Source organism: Pistacia vera, unplaced genomic scaffold (assembly GCF_008641045.1).
Source record: "Pistacia vera cultivar Batoury unplaced genomic scaffold, PisVer_v2 Contig590, whole genome shotgun sequence".
In the NCBI taxonomy this organism is placed as follows: Eukaryota; Viridiplantae; Streptophyta; class Magnoliopsida; order Sapindales; family Anacardiaceae; genus Pistacia; species Pistacia vera.
The window spans coordinates 112284-137830 of NW_022196435.1; the positions used below are offsets into that span (position 1 = coordinate 112284).

The window sequence follows — 25547 nt, forward strand, 5'->3', positions numbered from 1 at the left end:
CAGCCTGTTATGTGGATTATGATTTCCTTTTGTTTTTTGGTTGGCTAAACTAATCACGATATCCGTTTTCTTCTGTTGTTTTTTATGTCTTTGCAGGATAACTCATGTCCTACGTTTAGTATCTTGTAAGAATAAATTTACCAATTGTTTTTGAGTTTATCAAAGCAGCGCCATGCTTGTTTTTTAAGATATTGTCAGCTTCCAATTGAATTGCATGGTCTGCTTTAAAACAATTTTTTTGCTGGAATTTCTACGTGAAAAACTACACCCTTCAATGCGCAATCTTCATGCAATAGTAACGTTAAAAACAGTAATTCTGCGTTCCAAGGACAAGGAGATATTCATGCCAGAACGGTGACATGCTGATCTGATGACATCCAGAAAATTTGCAATAAGTGAACAAAAGACAGACCACCTATCCATAGTCTCTGTTTAGATGTAATATGGACTGTGGGGATCGACCAATGCAGAACACATTAACAGAAAGAATGAGGGTTCAGCTGATGTCCACATATAAGCTCAGTTTCAGGCTTTCAGCTGGTCATGCATCTTCCATGATTGAGAATAAATACTCCTATCGCAACCGATTTACCCCACTGGATTCTTCAAGCCATCTCTTGCCTAGAGGTCCCTGATCCAATCTCCAGAAGCTTATAAACCCAACAATCATTCTAGAAAAGAGTGGGTCAGGCAAACAGTGCATAGGTCAAAAGATGGGAACAAGTGCAAATAAATTATTCTAGAAAAGAGTTGATCAGGCAAATAATGCGTAGGTCTACAGATGGGAACAAGTGCAAATAACAACCTCTTTATGATGAAAGACAACAAAATCCTCAACAAGAGAAAATTACCCAAGTCGAATACAAAGAAAACTTCAAAGGAACAACCAGGGAAAGAAACCGATGAAAATATATCACATTGCTTCAAAGGAACAACGAGGGAAGTAAAATAAAATTGAACTAACACTATAATTCTTCAGTTAACAATAGCAAGAACTGAAATAAGGAGCCCATACAAGGAACAAAACTGGATCTTAGTTCTAACCTTACCATTCAGAACCATCTGGGAAAGCATCTAGTGCATCTCGCTTGCCATTCACATAGTATTCTACAATTGCTTGCATTCTTGGCAATTTATCAGGATGGTAATTTACATGAATGATTACTGGCTTCAACTTTTTCAGTTTATCATCTCTTCTCACTGTCTTGAAGAGGACCTTACTATTCATGAATAGATAGTAATCCATAGTTCTCTTCGAAGCATGAAGCCCAGTATAACCAGGGTGTGAAGGGAAAAAGAGCTCCTCATTAAAAACTGCTTGGTCCCATGCCTTTTCCTTAGACAGTCGATCAGCTACGCGATCCAAAAGCTCAATTGAAGGTATTGTAGGCCTAATATAAAAGAAACCAGAGTTGTAGACCCATATCCTCATTGTATGAGCATATCGTGCCCAACCCATGGATGGTTCATCAAAGACATCGTTATAGCCATATGCTGTCATATTATTGTGACCATCAGTCATAGACTCCACATCTGAGTCCCGATAAAGATAATCAAAAGGGTTCCGCAAATACACTATATCAACATCAGAGAGAAGAACACTGTAACCAAGCTGCAAAAACTCCCTCAAGATACGGAACTTTAGTCCAGAGACAGCATGGTTACCCCCTGTCCTAGCAATTGAATCAATACCCACATCTGGATCTCTCTTATACACTGGAACATCATTTGTTTTGCAGAATTCTGCAATCGGGTCATCTAACGCTACAACCAGGTAATTAATAATACCTGCTTTTTTAATGTTGGCAAACCAAACCTCTAACATACTTTTCACATTTGAATTTGCAAGAGCAACTATAAGTTCTTTTCCAACAGCAACTTCCTCCAAGATCTTTGCCAATCTTGGATTCACAGATTCGTCAGGAATAACAGTAGGATTAGTTCTCAAACCCTTAACTGTTCCCATAGGCCCAACTTTGTGTTGATCACCCAATACCATTACCTGCTTTTGTGCATGATCTTTTCCTTGTTCAGCCAACCGTAGCTTTTCAGTAAGCTTCCTGACCTGCTTCTTCAACTCAACATTCCTATCAGTTAGTGATGCTATATCTGACTTCAGCATGTTCACCCGCTCTGGTGACTCACAAGAAGATCCGCTCTAACAAACAAACAGTAGGAATAGTAAGACTATGTAACTATTCTTTATCAAGCCACAGAATTTATGGTATCCGTAAATCTTTAAAACCAATTAGTTGTTAGCAGCATATATGTTAATGCCAAACCATGTCAAATTAAAAGATTAACAGTACAATCACAGCCAGCCATCCAAGCTCACAAAGCCACGAGTACAACAAAAGCCATATACTGAATTAAGCCACAAAGTAATGGTATAAGATCAGAGATCATGTAGTTGAAACTCGACTTAACCCAATACAACTCTATTCGAATTCGTATTAAACTAAAGCTAACTAATAATCTCTTATCCACTCAATTAATCTTCTAAGACGAATTGTTTTAAGTCAACGCTCTGAAATTTATAAATTTGAAGAAAGTATAACAAAGCCAATCAATCCAATTCAAGAACACGCCAACAAATGATTGACGTTAGCAATCAACACTAACTAAAAAACGTAAGCACTCAGAAAGAGTAATTTGAAGTACAAAAGATAAACAAATAAATTTAGGAAACCTGGTAATTGGACTTGATTGTTCGACGATTTTGGATAGGCGGATTGGAGCTGAAGAAACCGTGAGGAAACAAGAAAGCGAAAACGCATCCGACAAGAACTCCGATCACAATGGCTACGACTATTCGAGATCCGCGAATTGATTGGACTTTATCTCTACGACCTGCCATTTCTCTATAAATCTCTGTTTATAGTTCTATATAAAAAGCTTTCCTGTTCTTGGCATGAATGAATGAAGGGTGGGTTTTGATAGATCTTTGATTTGAGCTAAAAAGACTTTTTAGGGAAAAATATGTGATCCAGTAGCCTTAGCTCGACTTTTTTATATCTGTTTACGGTCTGTAATGGAGATTTTTCAACCAAGCCTAACCCAGACAAGAGAGAGGAGAAGAAAATTTCATGCCAAGTTGTGGCAGAGCAATTATAAAAAAAAAACATTGCCAAACAAGGCAGATCTATCACAACAAATCAATCGACTCTTGTTGAAGCATCTTAAAATAAAATTGGCGGGAAATAATATAAGCTGGAGCAACGGTTACAGAATGTTGAATCAAATCAGAGAGCCAATGAAAGTGAGGAATAATGTAGGTGATGAGGAAAAATTTTGATAGAGAAAATACAGAAGAAGAAGAAGACAGAGTGGGGTCTTGGGGCTGAAGTTTAGAGGGTTTACAGTGATTTGAAGCCGCACAAGCTTTGGTCAGGAGGATAAGTTCAGAAAAATACAAATGATAATTGAAGGTATTAGTCCATTTTGTCATGTACTTTAATTATTATTTCTCTTGGCAACAGTTAATTTGAAATTTATGTGATACTACATCACGGAGAGTTCGCTGTCTACGGGCAGACAGCCTGTTATGTGGATTATGATTTCCTTTTGTTTTTTGGTTGGCTAAACTAATCACGATATCCGTTTTCTTCTGTTGTTTTTTATGTCTTTGCAGGATAACTCATGTCCTACGTTTAGTATCTTGTAAGAATAAATTTACCAATTGTTTTTGAGTTTATCAAAGCAGCGCCATGCTTGTTTTTTAAGATATTGTCAGCTTCCAATTGAATTGCATGGTCTGCTTTAAAACAATTTTTTTGCTGGAATTTCTACGTGAAAAACTACACCCTTCAATGCGCAATCTTCATGCAATAGTAACGTTAAAAACAGTAATTCTGCGTTCCAAGGACAAGGAGATATTCATGCCAGAACGGTGACATGCTGATCTGATGACATCCAGAAAATTTGCAATAAGTGAACAAAAGACAGACCACCTATCCATAGTCTCTGTTTAGATGTAATATGGACTGTGGGGATCGACCAATGCAGAACACATTAACAGAAAGAATGAGGGTTCAGCTGATGTCCACATATAAGCTCAGTTTCAGGCTTTCAGCTGGTCATGCATCTTCCATGATTGAGAATAAATACTCCTATCGCAACCGATTTACCCCACTGGATTCTTCAAGCCATCTCTTGCCTAGAGGTCCCTGATCCAATCTCCAGAAGCTTATAAACCCAACAATCATTCTAGAAAAGAGTGGGTCAGGCAAACAGTGCATAGGTCAAAAGATGGGAACAAGTGCAAATAAATTATTCTAGAAAAGAGTTGATCAGGCAAATAATGCGTAGGTCTACAGATGGGAACAAGTGCAAATAACAACCTCTTTATGATGAAAGACAACAAAATCCTCAACAAGAGAAAATTACCCAAGTCGAATACAAAGAAAACTTCAAAGGAACAACCAGGGAAAGAAACCGATGAAAATATATCACATTGCTTCAAAGGAACAACGAGGGAAGTAAAATAAAATTGAACTAACACTATAATTCTTCAGTTAACAATAGCAAGAACTGAAATAAGGAGCCCATACAAGGAACAAAACTGGATCTTAGTTCTAACCTTACCATTCAGAACCATCTGGGAAAGCATCTAGTGCATCTCGCTTGCCATTCACATAGTATTCTACAATTGCTTGCATTCTTGGCAATTTATCAGGATGGTAATTTACATGAATGATTACTGGCTTCAACTTTTTCAGTTTATCATCTCTTCTCACTGTCTTGAAGAGGACCTTACTATTCATGAATAGATAGTAATCCATAGTTCTCTTCGAAGCATGAAGCCCAGTATAACCAGGGTGTGAAGGGAAAAAGAGCTCCTCATTAAAAACTGCTTGGTCCCATGCCTTTTCCTTAGACAGTCGATCAGCTACGCGATCCAAAAGCTCAATTGAAGGTATTGTAGGCCTAATATAAAAGAAACCAGAGTTGTAGACCCATATCCTCATTGTATGAGCATATCGTGCCCAACCCATGGATGGTTCATCAAAGACATCGTTATAGCCATATGCTGTCATATTATTGTGACCATCAGTCATAGACTCCACATCTGAGTCCCGATAAAGATAATCAAAAGGGTTCCGCAAATACACTATATCAACATCAGAGAGAAGAACACTGTAACCAAGCTGCAAAAACTCCCTCAAGATACGGAACTTTAGTCCAGAGACAGCATGGTTACCCCCTGTCCTAGCAATTGAATCAATACCCACATCTGGATCTCTCTTATACACTGGAACATCATTTGTTTTGCAGAATTCTGCAATCGGGTCATCTAACGCTACAACCAGGTAATTAATAATACCTGCTTTTTTAATGTTGGCAAACCAAACCTCTAACATACTTTTCACATTTGAATTTGCAAGAGCAACTATAAGTTCTTTTCCAACAGCAACTTCCTCCAAGATCTTTGCCAATCTTGGATTCACAGATTCGTCAGGAATAACAGTAGGATTAGTTCTCAAACCCTTAACTGTTCCCATAGGCCCAACTTTGTGTTGATCACCCAATACCATTACCTGCTTTTGTGCATGATCTTTTCCTTGTTCAGCCAACCGTAGCTTTTCAGTAAGCTTCCTGACCTGCTTCTTCAACTCAACATTCCTATCAGTTAGTGATGCTATATCTGACTTCAGCATGTTCACCCGCTCTGGTGACTCACAAGAAGATCCGCTCTAACAAACAAACAGTAGGAATAGTAAGACTATGTAACTATTCTTTATCAAGCCACAGAATTTATGGTATCCGTAAATCTTTAAAACCAATTAGTTGTTAGCAGCATATATGTTAATGCCAAACCATGTCAAATTAAAAGATTAACAGTACAATCACAGCCAGCCATCCAAGCTCACAAAACCACGAGTACAACAAAAGCCATATACTGAATTAAGCCACAAAGTAATGGTATAAGATCAGCGATCATGTAGTTGAAACTCGACTTAACCCAATACAACTCTAATCGAATTCATATTAAACTAAAGCTAACTAATAATCTCTTATCCACTCAATTAATCTTCTAAGACGAATTGTTTTAAGTCAACGCTCTGAAATTTATAAATTTGAAGAAAGTATAACAAAGCCAATCAATCCAATTCAAGAACACGCCAACAAATGATTGACGTTAGCAATCAACACTAACTAAAAAACGTAAGCACTCAGAAAGAGTAATTTGAAGTACAAAAGATAAACAAATAAATTTAGGAAACCTGGTAATTGGACTTGATTGTTCGACGATTTTGGATAGGCGGATTGGAGCTGAAGAAACCGTGAGGAAACAAGAAAGCGAAAACGCATCCGACAAGAACTCCGATCACAATGGCTACGACTATTCGAGATCCGCGAATTGATTGGACTTTATCTCTACGACCTGCCATTTCTCTATAAATCTCTGTTTATAGTTCTATATAAAAAGCTTTCCTGTTCTTGGCATGAATGAATGAAGGGTGGGTTTTGATAGATCTTTGATTTGAGCTAAAAAGACTTTTTAGGGAAAAATATGTGATCCAGTAGCCTTAGCTCGACTTTTTTATATCTGTTTACGGTCTGTAATGGAGATTTTTCAACCAAGCCTAACCCAGACAAGAGAGAGGAGAAGAAAATTTCATGCCAAGTTGTGGCAGAGCAATTATAAAAAAAAAAAAATTAAGTTAGATGGAGGAACTCAGTGTTTAGTGCGGTAATCTGTTGACTGACCTTTTACCGACATGAAATCTAAACCTTTAGATGATTAGACTTGAAGTGATCGTACGGTTGAAGTTCGCCATTGACTCTTTTGATCAATTACACCAGGAATTAAACAGCCGTATTTGTTTAAAACTTTTGCGTCACCAACTGCATTATGACATAAGGCTACTAACAACATGAATAAATCGCTTCTCCTTAAATTTATAATTTAATTAAATGCCACTTCTCCCCGATTCATGCATTTTTTAAACCCAAAATGAATAATGTCAATGCATTTTAGGAGAAATAAATCGAAAAAGAATTAAAAATTCAAATTTTCTTTTAGTATCATGCATTATAATCATGAAACAAAATATTTATTCTTTATCAAACATATTAATTACTTATGAAATAATGTTAGATTCATAACCTTCTGTCACAACTTTTGATGTGATAGATCACTATTGGTTAACTCGTAAATGGACATTAATAACTTATACAAGCTGGTTGAACCTATTTTGCAAACAGACCAATAACGAACTATCACGTTGAAGATTTAAAAAAACGTTATAAAATTGAATTATAGATCAAACATTACTCTTAATTCGGGAACTTCGATCCAAGCCGGATTTCCGAGAATGAAAATCATTGATTATACTCGTTGAAGACTCATTCACCATCCACGTGAAACAGATGGATCATATTTACCTATAATCCAAAAATTATGCCCATTAAAAGAATTTGCATTTAACAGACATAATGCGTTTAAATCACAGCGGGAGAGCACCTTCTGGGATTGAAGGATAAGAACACTCAAGGTAATAGCGATCTGCCAAAATTTAGATATGAACTTTCATACAGATAAAACAACACTTTCACAAACGAAATAGTGTAATGCAAAATTAATAGCATATATAAATATAAGAAATCAATATAATAAATAGAATAATCAATGAGCAAGACTTAGTGAGTCTGCAAACCGACTCCCCATCCCAACTAACATGAAGTGCTACGTGGCCGACATGGAGACTTTCCACATCGCACTCCACGTCAGTCGGAATGAGGAGTCAATCTATAGAATCGGTAAGTATAATATTTTAAATAATCAATATTTTAATAAAACATATTAAGTCAGTATATAAATTATACTTATATATTACTACTACGAACAAATCAATAAAACTGTATAGTATTCATTATTTTCTTCACAAACACCTGTCCGCATTGAGGGTTAAAACCTTTCCCTGTCTCAAAATTTCAAAACGAGTATAGCAAATTATACACTAAAAAGAAAATATATACAAAAGGTTCGATCGTGAAAATCACCCAGATCACCATCTCCCTCGGCTACATATCACCTCAATTAACTTGACAAAAATAGAGGTGGTCCCAATAAATCAAGATGAAGGGGAACTCAGGATGTCCACACAACGCTAATCGACTACAAAGTACTTTGTGCTTTCTAACAAAATCGTGTTGCTGTGCTGTCCAGTAAACCTCTTAATAAGGTCCTTTAAGTCCTGATCACGTGCTCAAGGAGAAGACTCATTTTCCTGAGTAATAGGGATAAACAAACATTAGAATCTTATTGAAATGGGAGGCTATTCAACGATGGAAAAATGCTATTAACTTCTATTGTTGTGATTAAAAACTCATTGTGAGATTTTTTTTTTTTTTTTTCCTTATTTTCACCTTATGTAATGTATGGCAATTCCATGCCAAAATGACAGAAAACAGGACAACCTAAAACTAAACTCTTCATACATCAGCGTCAAGAGGTTAATTAGTTAAGAGTTTGATTTGCCAATGCAACAAAAATAAATTAATGCAAAAGAAGGATAATGTGTGATAGACATACATTGTTGGAACCGGTAATGTATGAAACAACAACAGTGATGTCATCCAGTTTGCCACCATAATATCGGAACCCGGCATCTTGAGCAGCAGTGGAAAAAGGTGTCTGTCTGTCCTTATCCTGAGCTCGTTGCCGAGCCAAGGCCGCTATCTTTTGAGCTGTCACCTGAGGTCCTAAGCCAGCTCTCACAGCATGAACTACCACTGCAGTAATCTCATTGTTGTACAAGTTATCAAACAGTCCATCAGTGCCGGCAATTATAACATCTCCAGGAGCAACAGGAATTGTAAAAACCTGAATCAAATGGCATAGTTTGTCCAAGTGTTAACAATCAATAGGCTAACAACTAAAATTATTGAAAGAGAAAATAATGCATTCTTCTAATTCATTGTCACTACTTTTTTCTAGAACTAGGTTCTATGAAGTCCAAAAAAAAAAATTGCAACCTCTCCAATTAGAGATATTCCATTCAACATATATCAGACCATAATAGAAATATAATATGGAAAACCATTAGGTAAATATCATGTAGAGTACAGCGAAAAATAATTAAGGATGCAATTGAATGAAGGAAAAAAATAAAAAAAATTCAAGTGTGCTCAATTAATGCATTTAGCAGATAATGAACCCAGATTGATTAATTCAGGTACCCTATAATTATTAAGTCATAAGAGAGTGCTGCAACTGCTTTATGAATGTCTGCTGACAAAAACATTTTAGCCCTCCCCTAAAACATATTCAAAAGGACACCCCATCATATATTCATATTCAAAAGCCTTTTAAGCTAACAAGAGCAAACCAAAATGTAATGTCTTGTATGCCAAAATCTACTGTAGCATCTGTACATATATGTTTCCATTAGTCAAAACAAAATCCAATCATAAATTTCTATTAATAGATCTAAATTAAATGGATGAGCTTTGCAATAAAAGGAACGTGCATGAACAACCTGACCAGAGCTAGGTAAGTCACCATTACTTCCACACTCAAGTTGATAGGTGAAATTGAAATCATGCTGCTGCACAGGAGATCGGAAGACAGTGCATCCATCTCGAACCACCATAAATCCACTGTCTCCTAAATTGATAGCACGAAGACCCTGTGATAAACAAAATCGCCAGAAAGTCAGAATAACAAAAAAATACATTCCCCTGCAAACAGGATGAAGCAGCACGAGCATCATATACAAGATCTGTCACAATGAGAAAATTATTCAATTCTAGCAAATCTCTTAGACAAAGTAGGAAGCACATTAAAAGATTTATGTGACTCGAACTTTCATTTCAATGCCAACCCAATTTAAAGCTGTTACTGTAGCTGCTCAAAAGTATGTGTAATTTATATAGAGGTATAAAATGTAATATGGTAACATTTCAAAACAGCAAACCTGGTCCGTGAGTGCTAAGATGCATGCTGTTGAGGACCCTTTTGCTTTTGTGCTAGAGTGTGCTTTCTCCAAGACTCTAGCTGGGTCAATTGAACCATTAGGCTCCTCTTGAATTGCAGAAACAGAATGTGACATGAGTTCCCGGGAATACAGTCCTGAATCAACACCATGACTGGCCCAGCCACCCACGCCATCTGCCACACCCACTGCTTGTTCGTCAGAAATAAAGTGAGCATCTTCCCCACCAGTTTCTTCTTTATCAGGATGGGGCAGGTAGCATGATCCAGAAAGTAACTTCATGTGTTTTCCAGCTAAATTTTTCCTGTAGCCAATAAACAACATGAAAAACTTAAATGCTAGCAAGAAAATAGCATAACCAGCAATTAATAAACACGAAAAAGAATTCTTCAAATTTTGTCATTGCCATAGTATAACTAGCAAATTGTTTCTCAAATATATTGAGAAAATTAGAATGAATTAAACAGAATCAGAGAACATACTGCTCTGAAGATGCTGCAGAACTTGCCAGCTGTTCCTCATGGGAAGAATTATCAAAGGAAACGTCCGGAGCTGTCCCAGCTGAGGAGCATGTAGGCGATAAGCCATGGAAGCCTCTTAGTCCGGCCTCTATATTTGGACAAAAGTGGCGCCATCGTTTGGCAGCATTATACATGAGATATCCATGAATTGGATTGTTGTTCGACTGCTCATTCTTTTTCAAACTCATGCTAGCCCTTCGGTAACTGTCAACACTCTTAATGCTATAACATATGCCAGGATGGTTTGGTGACAATTGCAGGTGCCTACTTTTTGAAGTTAAAAAATCCTCTAAAAGTTCACCAGATACTGGTTTGGAAGCACAAGCAGCCATTGAATTGTTTCGACAGTTACTACTGACAGATAATTGACCAGGGTCAGAGAGTGCACGATCAATGTGATACCCACAAACCTGAAATGAAGGGCCTGATACAGATGGAACAGAAAATGAGCGAGAAATTGCTCCAACAACAGAGAAGTTCCTTCTACGGTTTGCTAACAGCAAATCAGACCTTACAGCAAAAACTGTTCCTGGTCGGAGAAGTACATATAGGTCTGCAAGGGATGAAAATCGTAAAGAATGAAACAACCTATAATCACACAACCGAAACTTCCCCTGCCCAATCAAAACTTCAGAAAATAGACCACCTTCTTGGCCAATTATTGGTCTCTGAACTCCGTTTTGAACCACAGTCCTCAGTCTCGTTAAATAACTGGAAGACATTTTACCTTCCTAAACAAAACAGTCTTGCTTGAAACTCTTTACTATAGGGAACAAGACTGCCACCACTGCGTGTAAAAGAATATCTCATAATTCTCAATACATCTATTCTTGATCTAAATTTACTAAAAGAATAGTTTCACTGCTGCCTTTGGAATATTATTACAGGAAACCTGGAAAGAAAAAAAAAAAGTGTAACTCGTAACGGCATATAATAGAAATTCAAGACCATAGCTAAAATCTCCTTACCTAATGAATTTAAATTTAAAAAAAAAAAAAAAAAAATAGCATCAAGTTATCTAATCAATCAATATAAACTCTTACAATAACGAAATGAATAGTAGTCTAACCAAAAGAAGTCAAACATAATTTTCTTCCTATGAACTGAACAACATGAAAGCAGACACAGGCGGATGATCTTCCTATCGATTCAGGCACCATATACGCATCAAATTATAATATAGATTAAAAGAGCAGACACCATCATTTTTAAACATAACAAAAAATAAATCATAAAAATAAATACAGAAATGAAAGTCAGCTAGAAGAAGCGAAATCGTGGTTTTTTCCTGACCACTTACCTCGAGGATTAGAAGGCAGAGCTAAATCAAATCCAACAATTATCTCCTGTTTATAGAAATTAAAAGGATATAACGGCAACGTCTTGGAATCGGTAGGTGCAACACACGAGCCCCCTGCCTAGCTCCCTCTAGGATGTGGCGATCACTTGAACGGTCGAAAAAAACAAAACCCAGAACGTTCTTTTGCAATGAAACCCTAAATATACAGAAAGTGACTACTTAGTTATGGCTCAAGGTTACATATTAATTACAGACACCATTTTACATCTTGACAGGTTTAACATTGGATATATCCAGCATCTCACGTCGCTTTTGGGCTCAAATGAGGGTACTTTCGTAACTTTTCGATTATGTTGGGTATGGTCAACTTTCCTTCTTTCAGTTACATGCTTCGTCCAACTTGGTAGGAGAGATTTGCTAACGTGCGCACCTTTATCTTCTGAATTTTCGTAACCTACCCCTAAAGTTTACATATTATCACGAGCCCTCTAAGGTTATAAATTTTTTAGTAATACATACCATAAAAGTCAACCATTATTAACTCAAATAAATTATACAATAAAAGAGAAGTTGGGACGAAGGATAAGCTTAACCATTTTAAATTTTAATTATATTACGGTTAGTTGTATTTAGAGTTCATCCGGCAAAGTGAATTATTGAAAATTTTCTTCTTACCTAAAAAAATTAATGCAAAATAAATGCCAATCATATATTTTATTTACGTTCATCAAATTTGCCAAATGGATGGTAAACAAATAGTTAACACTATTTTTGTAAGTGAAATAATTCAATAAAACTGAGTGGTCCGCATTGCTGAATAGATAGGAAAATTGGAATTTAATTGGTGAACTAGAAAGAGGCAGAATTCTGGATCAAGAGATCTCTACAAACATTTATTCCATATTTGAAAAGGATATATACCACACCAACTATTCTTTGAATTTATAAATTTATTTCATGTCGCTTAAAAACCACTCTTCCTTATAAACTCGACAAATTAATGGATTATACATGCCTAAAATTCCCACTAAAAACAAGTTGTTATGGCTGCGTCGCTTTGTTCCACTCCTTAACTGGGCTGGGTTGAACAAATTTGGATCCATACACAGATACTTAATGTTACTCAATTAAGAGCACATTTGTTATTCTAAGGCTTTCACTTCCAGAAACATTTAAAAAAAAAAAAAAAAAAACTGCCCCGATAAATTATCAATTTTGAAGCCTGCTAAACATAATGGGTGCACCATATTGAGGCTGTGTGCTTACAAGCACCATTGGAGCGTGAACATAAGTTGGTGACAGCCTGAAAGTGTAACGTTTGATGATCATAGCTAGCATAAGTTTAGCCTCGGTCATAGCTAAGTTTTGACCAACGCAGGTTCTGGGGCCTAAACCCCATGGGAAAAATGCAGCTAAATGCTTTCTGGCTTCACTAAATCTCAGTGGATTGAACTCATTAACGTCATCTCCCCATATATCAGGGTCATGATGTATTGCAGTTAAGTTCAAATATATTTGCATGCCTTCAGGAATGTCCAAGTTCCCCAGTTTACAGCTTTTAGTTGCTTTCCTTATCAACATGACAGCTGGAGGGTAAAGTCGAAGTGTTTCATTCAGTATCATGTGTACCTGTTAACACGATCAATAGAAAAGTCAGATTTATTCTCCGTTGCAGTATTTTATAAATTAATGAAGAATTGGAACTTACAAGCTTAAGGTCACTTAAGCTGTCCGCAATTTGTTGCTCATTTTCTCCACAGACACGAAGCACTTCCTCTCGTGCCTTGATTTGCCATTCTTGGTGCAAAGCGAGAAGTAAAAGGGTCCAAGTCAAAAGATTAGCTGTTGTTTCCTTTCCTGCAAAGTAGAAGGTCTTGCATTCATCTATAATTTCTTCAACTCCTAATCTCTCTTCTTGACCATCTTGGTTTTTATAAGATGACATCAAAAGACTCAGTAGATTTCTGGAATTTTCTTTAGCTTTCCCATTGTTTTTTATCAGTTTCCTTATTGATTTACGAACTTCTGTTTCCAATGTCCACCTCTCTATGTTTTTCTTGGTTGGCAAGAACCTGCGTATAATCACGAGAAAATTTTGAAATGTTTTGCTCATGGATAGACCTCAAGTTTTCGAATCACAACATTCCAATACTCAAACCTAAGAATAATAATAAAAGTTACCTAAACCCAGGAATATATACACCTCTCACAGCATGAGAAAAGAGGTACATTTGCTTTTCTTGTAACAAAAAAATACGCTTGCCTTCTTCAAAACTACTCCCAAAAGCTGTACGGGATATGTTATCAGCTGAGAGATCATGAAGTTCTTTATGCACGTCTATCTCAAATTCATCTTCCCCCTTCCCTGTTTCCTCCCATTTCTCAATCATTTTCAAGGTACTAGCCACAATTTCTGGCATCCAAGCCTGCTCAAAAGAATTTCGGCCACATGACCCATCGTGTTAATATAAGTATGTATATTTCATACAACTATAATACATGTAGTATATAAAAGCGAATGTGATCACCTTAATTCGGTCCATTTTGAAGGCCTGATTGGCGATCCTCCTGTGAAAAGCCCATATGTCACCTGTAAGCCCAAAAAGTCCCTGCCCAAATAGCTGCTTAGACGAGGGGTTAAACTCAAACTTTTCGTAAGATGACCCCGTATTCATGAGGATCTCCTTAATCATATCCGGGTTGGTTATTGAAAGCCTGGGCACTGTCCCGAACCAGTACAGGAAATTCTTCCCATATATGCGTGACCACCTGTGATAGAAAGGTGCTGTACGATGAAGTATATCGTGGTTAAATGGAGAGATTGTCTTCGACCGAGATTCTGTGAACACACGTCGCATCTCGGCTGTGTTGCCAACAATCAAGCGGTAGCCAGGGCCAGTTATCCCTTGTTTTTTGAAGTGGTTTTGGATCCGATAGGGAACCCATATGACTGAGTGAACAAACTTCAGAAGAATCAATAACACAAAAATGAGAAGGAGAAGATGCATAGTGAAATGAATGGAGGAAGAAGGAGAGCAACTGTAACGATAAGTTAGAGAGAGCTCGGTAAACTTTGAAGTATATATTAAATTGAATGTAGCTTTGATGAATCCGCTTGGAATTATTGAGCCAAGTCAGTGAGTCCATTGTGGCGTCCAAATCCAGTTAAGGTTTGACTAAGTTGCTACTTGTGTTTCGGGTTATTAAAATATGAAACGTGGCAGTTATGGATTGGATGAGTGTGGCCGGGGTAGTCTACTCTACCATCGAATGAGGCAAGCAGCCGGACTAATTTTTTTATTTCAAAGACTTGGACTTAGTATAGCATCCGTCATTTGATAAGCGACTGAAATTTTGGTTTCCAAATTCCATTGTTTCTTTCAGCCAAACTTTTGATCTCTAATGAGCTTCAACCAGAATCAATTTTTATTTTATTAAGTCTTCGCATATGTTATTGTCATACTTGACTTGACTAACTTATAAATAAGTTTTTAGTATCGAAAATTCCACCAAGTTTTTTAAAGGATATAATCTTGATGCCAACCGTCCATCAATTGACAAAAATTTAAAGGAATTATTGAAAAATCATTGAGCCGGTGTTCAGATCAAGATTGTGGTGAAATGATTCCAAAGTGACAATTGTATGAATTTTGAAGGATCAAAGTATCATATTCCAAGACGACCAGCTGTTCAAATGTTATTATTAATTTTTTTTTTTTTTCCTATATGACATAATAAAGCCGATGCAGAAAAGTAGACTAGGGTTTTCTGCACAATTAAATTTTGAAGGTGATATCTGAACTGATCCAGAATACTAGTATTGGTAAACATGTAAAGACTAAGACCACATGCATTTCTAGTATTCTGTGTCTCTTTTGCTGACTATTCATTTTACAAAGAAGATTCAGAAGCATTCATTCTACAAAAAAGACTAGCGTATAATTTTCTCTCTTTTACTTGACTACTCAGTTTGAAAAGTTTCCAAAGTCAGTTTTGGCAACTATACTGCAAGGTAAGTCATAAACATACTACCGACTGACAAAACTGTGACTTTCATTCTATTTTAAAGCTAATATTTTAAATTTTTCGTCATCTTTTCACACATCGAAGATATGAAAACAGTGAATAGACAGTTTTATTTTGTAAAAAATTGGGTTCAACTTATTAACATAGCGCATCTAGTTCCTATTCGGGTTTGAGCACGTAGAAGGCTGCCGGCAGATGTGAAGATCTTTATTTCATCATGGTATAAAATTAAAATAAGGTAAGCTCACATACAATAGTAATTAATAGAAAGATCGATCTTGTGTATGATGTATGTCCCACATTCCCATGTATATATAAAGTAAAAGAAAAGGATAACCGACCCATGCATGTGCCTCCAAAACCTCAACTCCATGTTCACCACAAACAATATTAAACAAAAGCCCAAGTTTTGCGATAAATGTCTCCAAGTCAGGCAATTAAAGTGCAGAATTGTCCTCGCGGGTTGTTGTGAAAACTTATTTCTTGATGCATGGGGGCAAGGGAAGAGCCTAGTGACCATTTATAAAATAAAAACCATCTCTTTGTATTTATGTGTTGTGGAGTTCCTTTCCGAATGCAATATTGTATGCTTAGAGAGTTCCTGCTCTTGATGACAAGAACAATAGCTCGACAAGCAGGCTGGCAAGCAGGGAGCCAGGGACCATTGGGCACAGCCCCACACACCGTCAAATGAACTGACTCGCCAGTGTGCTGCCAACTCACTGTATTAAATGCATTTGCAGGCTGACCCACAGTTCCAGTACTGACCCACTTCACATCCATTCATCAAAATATCAGCACCATCATGGCATCATCCAAATAATAAAATCATTATCAGGAGTTTTCAAATCATACACCTCAGCTTCTATATTCAAGAACTACAAACGTTTCAACTACATCCTTGTGCTTTGTCTAAATTTGGCATATTACACAGTTTTGAAACAGGTGATTGTGCCCTCAATTTCACGAGAGATTTCTTGGGAAACCATTCCTATTACTAAACCCATTAACGCGAAGTATTCAATTCGAGCAAATATTTTAAAAGCAACTAAACTACAAAACAAGCATCATATTCTGTGCTAGCATTTGCAGATTTTGCTTAATAGTGACTACTGAAAGTTCCTGTACGCGCGTACATCTCTTTCTCTAATTCATATAATAATCTCACAGAATAAAAATTAAAACTTCAAAAGGAAAGAGCAGCTAACCCAAAAGTATCACAGCAACTACAAATGGGAAGCAAAATAGTCTTAACTGTATGACCCTTCCTTCTCTGACTTCTTGCTGTTTGTATTGTACAAAACCATGGTCTAGAAAATAAAAACACCAGCTGCAATGTGAAGTTCTATGGCAGTGCTGGACCACTGGCCTTTCTCTCAGGTGCGCCTTCCCATGGATCGCTTGGGGAACTCCCTCTTCCTCCTCCATATGAAGCTGTAGCTGCTCCAACATTGAAACCACCTCCAAACGAAGTGAGGAGAGCAGAAAGTCCACTAGTGGAAGCTCCACCAGCACCTATGCCCAGTCCCAGAAGATCAAGTGTGGTAGGTTTGCTCCCGAACAGGGACGACGGATCCATCATAACGTCAGTCAAACCAGAATTCAGCCCTAGCCCAAGCCCAGTTGCCGCAGAGTTGTTTTCTTGCTTACCATGGGCATCTTTACCTGAGGAAGGTGATGACATTGATAAACCAAAACCACGAAGCAAGGATTGATTTGAAGATGTTGCACCCATTTGAGCTGCTTTTTGAAGCAATGCAGTCGCTGACATGGCGGGTTGTGAAGAGGGAGCATAGTGGAGATGACCTTGCTCAGGTTTGGAGAAGAGGGAGCAGCTATTGTTGGAGAGATAAAGAGATGGGGAGAGGGTGAGGGATGTGGGTTCAATTCCGGAGGCTGATGGGCAATCAGAGTGAGGCAAGGCAGAGATTTGATCGGAGAATGAAGAAGATGGTACTTGGGACGTTTGCGAGACTGCTGAGGATGAAAATACACTAGCAAAAACACTAGTCGTATGAGTGGTGCTAGAGCTAGGGGTTGTCGCCACAGGTCTTGGCGGGGAAAGGCTTATAGGGTTTTCAGGCATTTCTGTAAGCATATGAACAAAAAGATCAGTTAGAACCTAATAGTTAAACAGAAAAGAGGATGAAAACTTTAAAAAAGATGATGGGAGTATGCTGCAATCAAACGCCGCACGCAAGCACGCACAGAAAAGCAGTTAAAAAAATAATAATAAAAAGAAAAACCTTTTCTTTTAGATAACTTTTCCAAGTCATGGCCACATTAGTTAAACTTAAAAGGAGTAACAACGTGAACTGGAAAGGTCCTCCAGAAGTAAAAGCAAGAGCAATAATGGCTTCCTTTCTCTTAAACTTCTATTTTTTATTTCGATCTTTGAGCTCTCGTTATGGAAGTGTAGCCATTTCACCATGTTTCAACGAAATTAAGGACCTCACTTTTATCTACCACAATTACTTTCTCAAAGTTCTGATGATTACCCACGAGAGGACAACCAAAATGCGACAAAACAACGTTAAAAAAATAAAAATAAAAAGTAGATTACATTAATAGCGGTTTTCATCTTTCTTCAGCCACAAAGAAAACGATAAAATGTCCCCATTTTTCAAGATTTCCTCACTCTCTACTACTAGCTCTACGTATACAAACTAAATCAACACTCGCCAATATAATGAAAGGTAACACTAAATAATTACCTGAACTCTGAATTGACAGACCCGGAGAAACCACGCCAGTTGACGGAGTGTGAGGAGGAGGAGGTGGAGAAGCAACAAGGGTCTTCGCATTCTGATTCCCTTCTTCTTCTGCACTTGCAACCACTGTGGGTTTTGTCCTCGCACTCTCCTCCGCCAACGCATCACAGAATGCTCTGTGCGTTATAAAACTATCCCTTCTTCACCAACAAAAACAACCGTCACCGTCAAAACGAAGTTATATATAAAAAAAAAAGGAAAAAAGAGTTTTGAGTTTCGAGATGTATATGAAGTGAACCTGGAAAAGACTGTGCCGCAATCGCATTTATACTCTCTGGTTCCACAAGTCTTCATATGAGCTTTCCAATCAGACTGTACGGCATATTTCTTAGAACACCTTTCACACTTGTATTTCTTCTCTCCATGTTTTCGACTGAAATGCTTCTTGATACCCGTGAGATCACCGAGAGCTCTAGCTGGGTTGTGGTGCACGCACGAGGATTCGGGGCACACATAGACTTTCTTGCGGTTTTCTTTGTTGGTTCGCTGCTTGAGCTTCCATGGTAAATTGTGACCTCGTCGGTGAAGCTGCAGGTTCTGGTCGCGCTGAAACCCTTTGTTGCAGATCTCGCACAGGAATCGGTTCGTGGCTAGTAAAGTTTTTGGTGATAAAGCGATAACCATTGAATCTGGATCTGAATAATCCAAAAAGATTAGCACTTTAGAATCATTATTAAGTATGAAAAACTAGTAACTTTTTATTAGATATTGGGTTTCGATAAAGTTACCTGGCATTCCTGGGAGATTACGCTTTTTCTTCTTCTGTTGTTGTTCTTGTGGTTCTGGTAATGGAATCATTTGAATCTGATTAACTGGGGATGATATGCTATCTTCTGCAGGAGCTGTACTATCGGTTTCAAACTCGGTCATCGTATTTCTTTCAAGCACGTAAAAAACTTGAAATTTCAAGTCTTCATATACTATCTAAGCTCAAAGAACATGGTTAACTTGGGTCTGATAAGTGAAAATCTAGTTATACTTCATCTATCTGTCAAGCTCTCAAGCTACTCACCAAAATCTAGTGAAACCTTCCTGGTACTCGAAGACAAATCTAAAATATGTGAAATAAATGGTTAAATGGTATGGATTTTCAAAATTGTGGGCAGTTTCTCAATTCTCAGTTTCAGTGAAACCAAATAAACCAGCGATTAAACTCAGTGACGAGTCAAGACCGGCATGATGGACTCATTCGGCGGCGGTTTCATATCGAGAGAGAGAAACAGTGAGTTAGAGACGATAGAAGAAGACAGACAAGAAGAGAGAGAGATTAGAATTGTAGCGTAAAAAGTATTAAAAAAATGGTTAAAGCGGCGCCACTTAACCCTGGTTTGTAGTTTTAACTATGGTTAGAGATACAGCTGACTCCCAAATCTCTCCTCTTGCAGGCAGCGCAAGCTATTCGGACCGTACACGTGTCAAAAGAAGTGAGTTGCTGACATTTGTCGGAAGAAGTCGGACTAGGCGGTGCTTGTCGTTTAGCTAAAATGCTTTCAATATTTTTATCCGGTATGCATCCATTTTTTTTGTGTTCTTTGTGAACAGGACGACTCAAAGACAACTATACCCCTAACACACAGGCTGAAAACCTGGATTTCAACACGTGCGACAACCTGTGTTCTAAGTCAGTAGACGAGTTTACGATCATGTGTTGTGTTTTTATTATAATATTTTATGTCGATTAGGAGTCCTGCCAATTGCCAAGGAACCGATAAGGACGAGCAAGACAATAAACAAATCTCACTATTTGTCTTTAAATTAGTGGCATGATTTGTAATTTATATAGAAAACATTGTCTAATCTTCCCACTCAACTGCTGTTACATCTATTCTTCTTTATTTGGCATGTTCCTCGTCAAACTAACAATTATGCCTTCATGTTCTTTTTTCTTTTAATAAATTAATACTTGATTACCTTCGTGTGCAAGTAACTTGAGAAGAGAAATATGGTCAGCTCAGTGGCAATCTCGTGAATTAGATGGTTACAAAGGGTGATAGTTTAGCTAAAATGTTGATTGTCTCAATAGTCAATAATCAATATAGCCTGTACGTTACAGTACTGTGCATATGACAAATGGCCTTGGAGCACTCCAATGCTTGCAGACACGTCCTTGACTATTCAGTAAAGGGCTTTAAATTAGTATGTGACAGTTCATGTCTCTTGACGTGGGCGCGGCTTCAGTAACCGTTAACTTTTATAAAAGTTTGATTTCTACCGTTGGATAAATCAGAGTATCATTTTTAAGATACTACGTTATGCTTACGTTAGTATCCCAAAAAGGATGAAGACACTTTTGTCTTTTCATATGCATATGCATATGCACATGCTCAGCTACGCAATCGCAAAGGTTATCATCTTTTTTTCTTTTATAAAAAGTTGGGATGATAAGCAATCACAGGGGTGTTTCCGACTTTTCACAACTGTTGTATGGTAATGAATTCCAAATTTGCACTGGCCTCCACCACCAACTTTCTGACTGGATTCCATCAACTCCTAGGTGAGTTGGTGATGTGGACGGCCGAGATGAATTCTTTCTGCCCCATTATTATATATTAATTTTTACTTAGAATTAAGTAAATAATAATCCACAAATCATTAGAAACCATTAAAGAATTGCGTGTACATAAATAATTGAAAGTACGAAGTATGAACACACAAATGTGCTTTAATAGTTGGGGACTTAGGGTATTAGTTAAAACCTTCATAACTGAAAAGTCATAATTTTTAATAAGGCTTCTGCCCAATTTATATATATATATATATATATATATATATATACAGTACATGGTTTGACTCGGACCCAATTTTTTTAGTTGAGCTTATCTTTAGTAGGTGAATGATAACACAAGAATAATAAACAAATTAAAGTCTGGTTTAAATCTTTTTAGGCACATGGAGATTCTAGATTTGGCCCTGGTCAAGTCACAGAAAAATCAACAGTGGCTTTATTATGTTTCAAAGAAAGTCGGTTCGAATATGGGAAAGTGACCTGGCAAAGAGAAAATAATGTGCTGTTTAACAGGAAGATTGATGGTAGCTAAAAGCCTAACACTGGAAAGCAGCTTTAAAGCTAATAATAAATAACACTTTGGTTTGGATAGGCTTAGGAGATTTCATTTGGATTTTGGCCAATCACAATTGTTTAATACAATTATACTATGGGAGAGTTCTTTGGATAACAAATCATTTGTTGGGTGGATTATATTTTTGTTTCCACTATCCCAAATTACCCTATTATATGTAATGGATTGGCTTAAAACTAATATAAGTAGATAAATTAGTGGAGAAAGTCAGGAGTCACCACCTAGCTGGTTCAATGTAATTTCATTTTTTTCATACTCTTTTGATGTTAAGTTGTGCAAATCTAGAGCTGCTCAATAATGTCCCAAAAGAAAAAAAAACCAACGACAGGGATCAATGCAATGATAATAAGCAATTTGATTATGTTGTAGCTGCTTTTCCTTTTCTGATTCCAATAACCAAAACTATATTCATCCATCTTCCCAATTATATTTCCCTTCAAAAAACAGTATTCATTATCATTATTATTTTATTGCTTAGATTGACAATTCCTTTTTGCATTGAGTTGTATTAATTCCCACCACCACTTTACCATGTATGCGATGATGATATGGCCAAAAGTCAAAACTGAATCCTTTCCTGGTTAGTCCCACTATATATTAAAAATCTTGGTTTAACACTATACATATCCTCTTTTACAATTTGCCACAGGATCATTCTTGACTCTTAACTCTAATCCACCGCCCAAAAGACAAAAGGTAAGCTTACGTTTTCTCCCATAAAACTTGTTCTCACATTTTAAATGGTACTTCATAAAGTCCATTTAAAGTTTAAACAGATGGAAATTGACAAATCTTGTCTTTTAACATGCTTTCTCATAATTATCAATACAATCACGGATTCACAGTCAAGACAAAGCATATATTTTACGTATAATTTAAAATAAGAAAATTGTAGAGATTGACTCAGTCAAATTCAAGATTTCCAAGAAAAATATATTTATCCTAGTGTGTGAGATTTTTCCACCAAGTTTGGAGAATTATGAGGTTATAACTCGATCTAGAATTAGTTCAACTCAATCGATTTTCTAACCCAACATAAGTTTGTCAAGATGTAGCTCGACCTAACACAAGCTAATCACAATTAATCCTTACAATTGTTCAACCAGCTCACAAATAACTTCAGATTGTAGATATCTCGAAGGGGATTAGATCGACAACAATCTTGACACAATCTCAGGGCTCAATCACAGGAATATCGGGTTGCGTTTCAATCTTAATTATAATCCATTTATTTTCGCTCTTTCCTTTATACAAAATCTGTATATAAACTCTCTCCAACGATGAGAAAGGGGTTAGCAATTGTTCTAGGAATATTATTGTAAGCTCTCACAGCAAATACAAAAATAGTGAATATAGGCTCAAGAGTTTAACTCGTTGAAGTCGAACGGTCGAACCACTTTAAAACTATTTGTGTCATTATTTTACTACTTTTCATTCATGACATTGCTAGTTACTCGTAATCACACACACATCAGTTTCGATTCTATCAAGGTTAATTGGATCACTTTAGTTGGTATAAAATCTTGTATCAAAATTTTGGCGCTAGAAAGAGGGCCTTCGCCAAAATCTCAGAATTTCCAGCAAACAATCCTAGTGACTCGATCACTCAAAGCCCATAATGGTTCGTACAAGATCAAAAACCACCATTGGAAATCATGACAACTTGGAAACCACCCATTAGGAGGTGCATCAAGACGCTGCCGGGCATCGACCACCAGTGTTGCCAAGGTAGCAGGCTGTGAACCAACAGGGGGCAGGGACATTGAATCCTAAAAATGGTCAATTAGTGGAGATGATCAGAATAATGGTTGCACAGGCGGTGCAACAAAACGTGGTTGAATTGAGAAACCATCAGTCGGCCCCCTAAGACCTCGACTGGCCACGCTTCATCGATGTTACCCCAACAAGTCGGAATTCAGCCGACAACCAATCCGGTTCGTCGGCACCAAGGAACAATCGACAATCTCAGCATCGCTGCGCACATTCTACTTATGAACGAGAATCTCACGGGCAGACTAACCCCGGAAGGAGACCAGGCAAAGAGCCCATGAGGGAAGATGAAGGAACATGGTTCCTTTCGGGGCCTATGGGCTAGAGATTTCTTTGGTTGAGAAATCTCCACAAAAGAGTGGTCAGAAGAGGCTGCCACATCGGGGTCCCAGCTCCATGCAACGACATCCTTAGAAATCTCAGGGATTATGTTCTTGAGAACCGCTGAGCCTACAGGAGAATCAAACATGCGATCAATGCTGTGGTTACACGATGAAGACATGGTGAAAGCTCGCCTATAGATACCTGAAACAGAAGCGAACATGTGTTAAAATTCAAAAATTCGGCAACCAATCCACACTTTGCTTTCAGTTCAAGCACCCATGATAGCTTGCGTCGGACAAAAGACACAAGCGAGCTACCAGGATTCCATCAACCACTAGTGTAAACCCTCCTTAAACCCATAACCGCAAAAAGGTATAAAAAAAACAAATAAAGGAGGAGAAAGAAGCCTTATCGAAGTGTAAAGATGAAAGAAACTTGCCAGAAAAGCGTCGTGAAAATGACATAGCAACGACGGAATAAGCAAAAAAATCCGAAAACTTTTGCAAAGTGTATAGAAGTTCTGACAAAGTTACCCGCTTTTATAGTGGTTTGTGTGGGAGACGAAATGGTGGGATTCAACCGTAGCCGTCAATCTACAGTGAATCTTAGCCCTTCATTCGTCGAGTAATCCCTGCTTTTGGATGTAACCACGTGTCAATCATCCCCAAGGGTCGATCAACTGTCAAATAGCCACAGTCATAACTATCGTCACACATCGCTTCGATTTCGTGCATGGACAGCTATAGTTGCCCACGTGCGACGAAAAATAACTGTCAAAGGCTATTGCATTTAATGCGACCTCACTACGTGGAAGTTACACATATACCCCTCATTTCAAATTCCAAGTTTGTCAAGAATATCACAGCACAAGAAAAGCCAAGTGTTGAGTACGTCAACTGAAGATTAGTCCGACTCATGAAGCTTGACCATACCTACATTTAGCGTACGTCAACTAAAGATTAGTCCGACTCATGAAGCTTGACCATACCTACATTTAGCACACAACCGACGAAGTTCGAGCTTGATATCAAATTGAGTAATAATCTTCGAAGCTTGATACGAGCACCGAACACTAGGGGGCATATGTTGTGTGTGATTTTTCCATCAAGTTTCGAGAATTGCAAGGTTATAGCTCGATCCAAAATCAGTTTGACTCAATCAATAGTCCGATCCAACATAAGCTCGTCGAGATGTAGCTCGACCTAGTACAAGCTAGTCGCGACCAATCCTTACAGTTGTTTAACCAACTCACAGATAACTTCAGATCTTGAATATCTCAGAAGGGATCAGATCGACAGAAATCTTGGCGCAATCTCAGCGCTCAATCGCGAGAATATCGGAGTTGTATTTCAATCTTAATTGTAATCCCTTTATTTTCGCTCTTTCCTTTGTACAAAATCTATATATAAACCCCCTCCAACGATGAGAAAATGATTAACAAATTGTTTTAGAAATATTATTGTAAGCTCTCACAGTAAATACAAAAATAGTTGACATAGACTCCAGAGTTTAACTCGTCGAACCACTTTAAAACTCTTTGTGTCATTATCTTACTGCTTTTCATTCATAACATTGTTGGTTCAACATCAATCGAATCAATCTAATTGGTGCAAAATTTTGTATCAACATGTACAAAACAGTACCACTTACGGCTCCTCATACTGGAAAAGACCATTGCAGGAGCTAACATATACATGCACCTGTATATTGAACTTGGAATAAGTGTGCTTGTTTTGTTTATTTAGCTTACCCTCTAATCTCATCGACATGAAGTGCATGTTAGTCATCCAGATCACTTTTTAAAGAGGGTTTGT

At 37.5% G+C, this 25547-nt stretch overlaps 5 protein-coding genes across 6 annotated transcripts; all 5 read right to left on the reverse strand.

Moving 5' to 3' along the window:
- Positions 1-833: 833 nt before the first annotated feature.
- On the reverse strand, positions 834-3104 carry LOC116109915 (arabinosyltransferase RRA3-like). The gene is made up of 2 exons (XM_031396150.1): positions 2690-3104; positions 834-2158 (listed from the first exon to the last, which is right to left on the reverse strand). The coding sequence occupies exons 1-2, from the start codon at positions 2855-2857 to the stop codon at positions 1046-1048; spliced, it is 1281 nt and encodes a 426-aa protein (XP_031252010.1). The 5' UTR covers positions 2858-3104; the 3' UTR covers positions 834-1045.
- A 1264-nt stretch (positions 3105-4368) lies between these two features.
- On the reverse strand, positions 4369-6652 carry LOC116109908 (arabinosyltransferase RRA3-like). Its single transcript, XM_031396144.1, has 2 exons — positions 6225-6652; positions 4369-5693 (listed from the first exon to the last, which is right to left on the reverse strand). The coding sequence occupies exons 1-2, from the start codon at positions 6390-6392 to the stop codon at positions 4581-4583; spliced, it is 1281 nt and encodes a 426-aa protein (XP_031252004.1). The 5' UTR covers positions 6393-6652; the 3' UTR covers positions 4369-4580.
- Positions 6653-7876: 1224 nt separating this feature from the next.
- LOC116109905 (probable protein phosphatase 2C 55) lies at positions 7877-11822 on the reverse strand. Its single transcript, XM_031396142.1, has 6 exons — positions 11763-11822; positions 10424-11354; positions 9924-10245; positions 9486-9635; positions 8540-8830; positions 7877-8234 (listed from the first exon to the last, which is right to left on the reverse strand). The coding sequence occupies exons 2-6, from the start codon at positions 11182-11184 to the stop codon at positions 8214-8216; spliced, it is 1545 nt and encodes a 514-aa protein (XP_031252002.1). The 5' UTR covers positions 11185-11354; positions 11763-11822; the 3' UTR covers positions 7877-8213.
- Positions 11823-12703: 881 nt separating this feature from the next.
- On the reverse strand, positions 12704-14837 carry LOC116109903 (cytochrome P450 734A1). The gene is made up of 4 exons (XM_031396139.1): positions 14291-14837; positions 13944-14188; positions 13471-13834; positions 12704-13391 (listed from the first exon to the last, which is right to left on the reverse strand). The coding sequence occupies exons 1-4, from the start codon at positions 14768-14770 to the stop codon at positions 12972-12974; spliced, it is 1509 nt and encodes a 502-aa protein (XP_031251999.1). The 5' UTR covers positions 14771-14837; the 3' UTR covers positions 12704-12971.
- A 1792-nt stretch (positions 14838-16629) lies between these two features.
- LOC116109899 (zinc finger protein GAI-ASSOCIATED FACTOR 1-like) lies at positions 16630-19839 on the reverse strand. Of its 2 annotated transcripts, none has more exons than XM_031396135.1 (4): positions 19288-19839; positions 18798-19194; positions 18503-18696; positions 16630-17876 (listed from the first exon to the last, which is right to left on the reverse strand). In XM_031396135.1, exons 1-4 carry the CDS (start codon positions 19427-19429, stop codon positions 17134-17136), a joined length of 1476 nt encoding a protein of 491 aa, XP_031251995.1. In that variant the 5' UTR covers positions 19430-19839; the 3' UTR covers positions 16630-17133. The 2 variants fall into 2 exon arrangements, with proteins under 2 accessions (XP_031251995.1, XP_031251994.1); XM_031396134.1 differs by having other exon boundaries at positions 18503-18699; positions 19288-19838.
- Positions 19840-25547: the final 5708 nt, after the last annotated feature.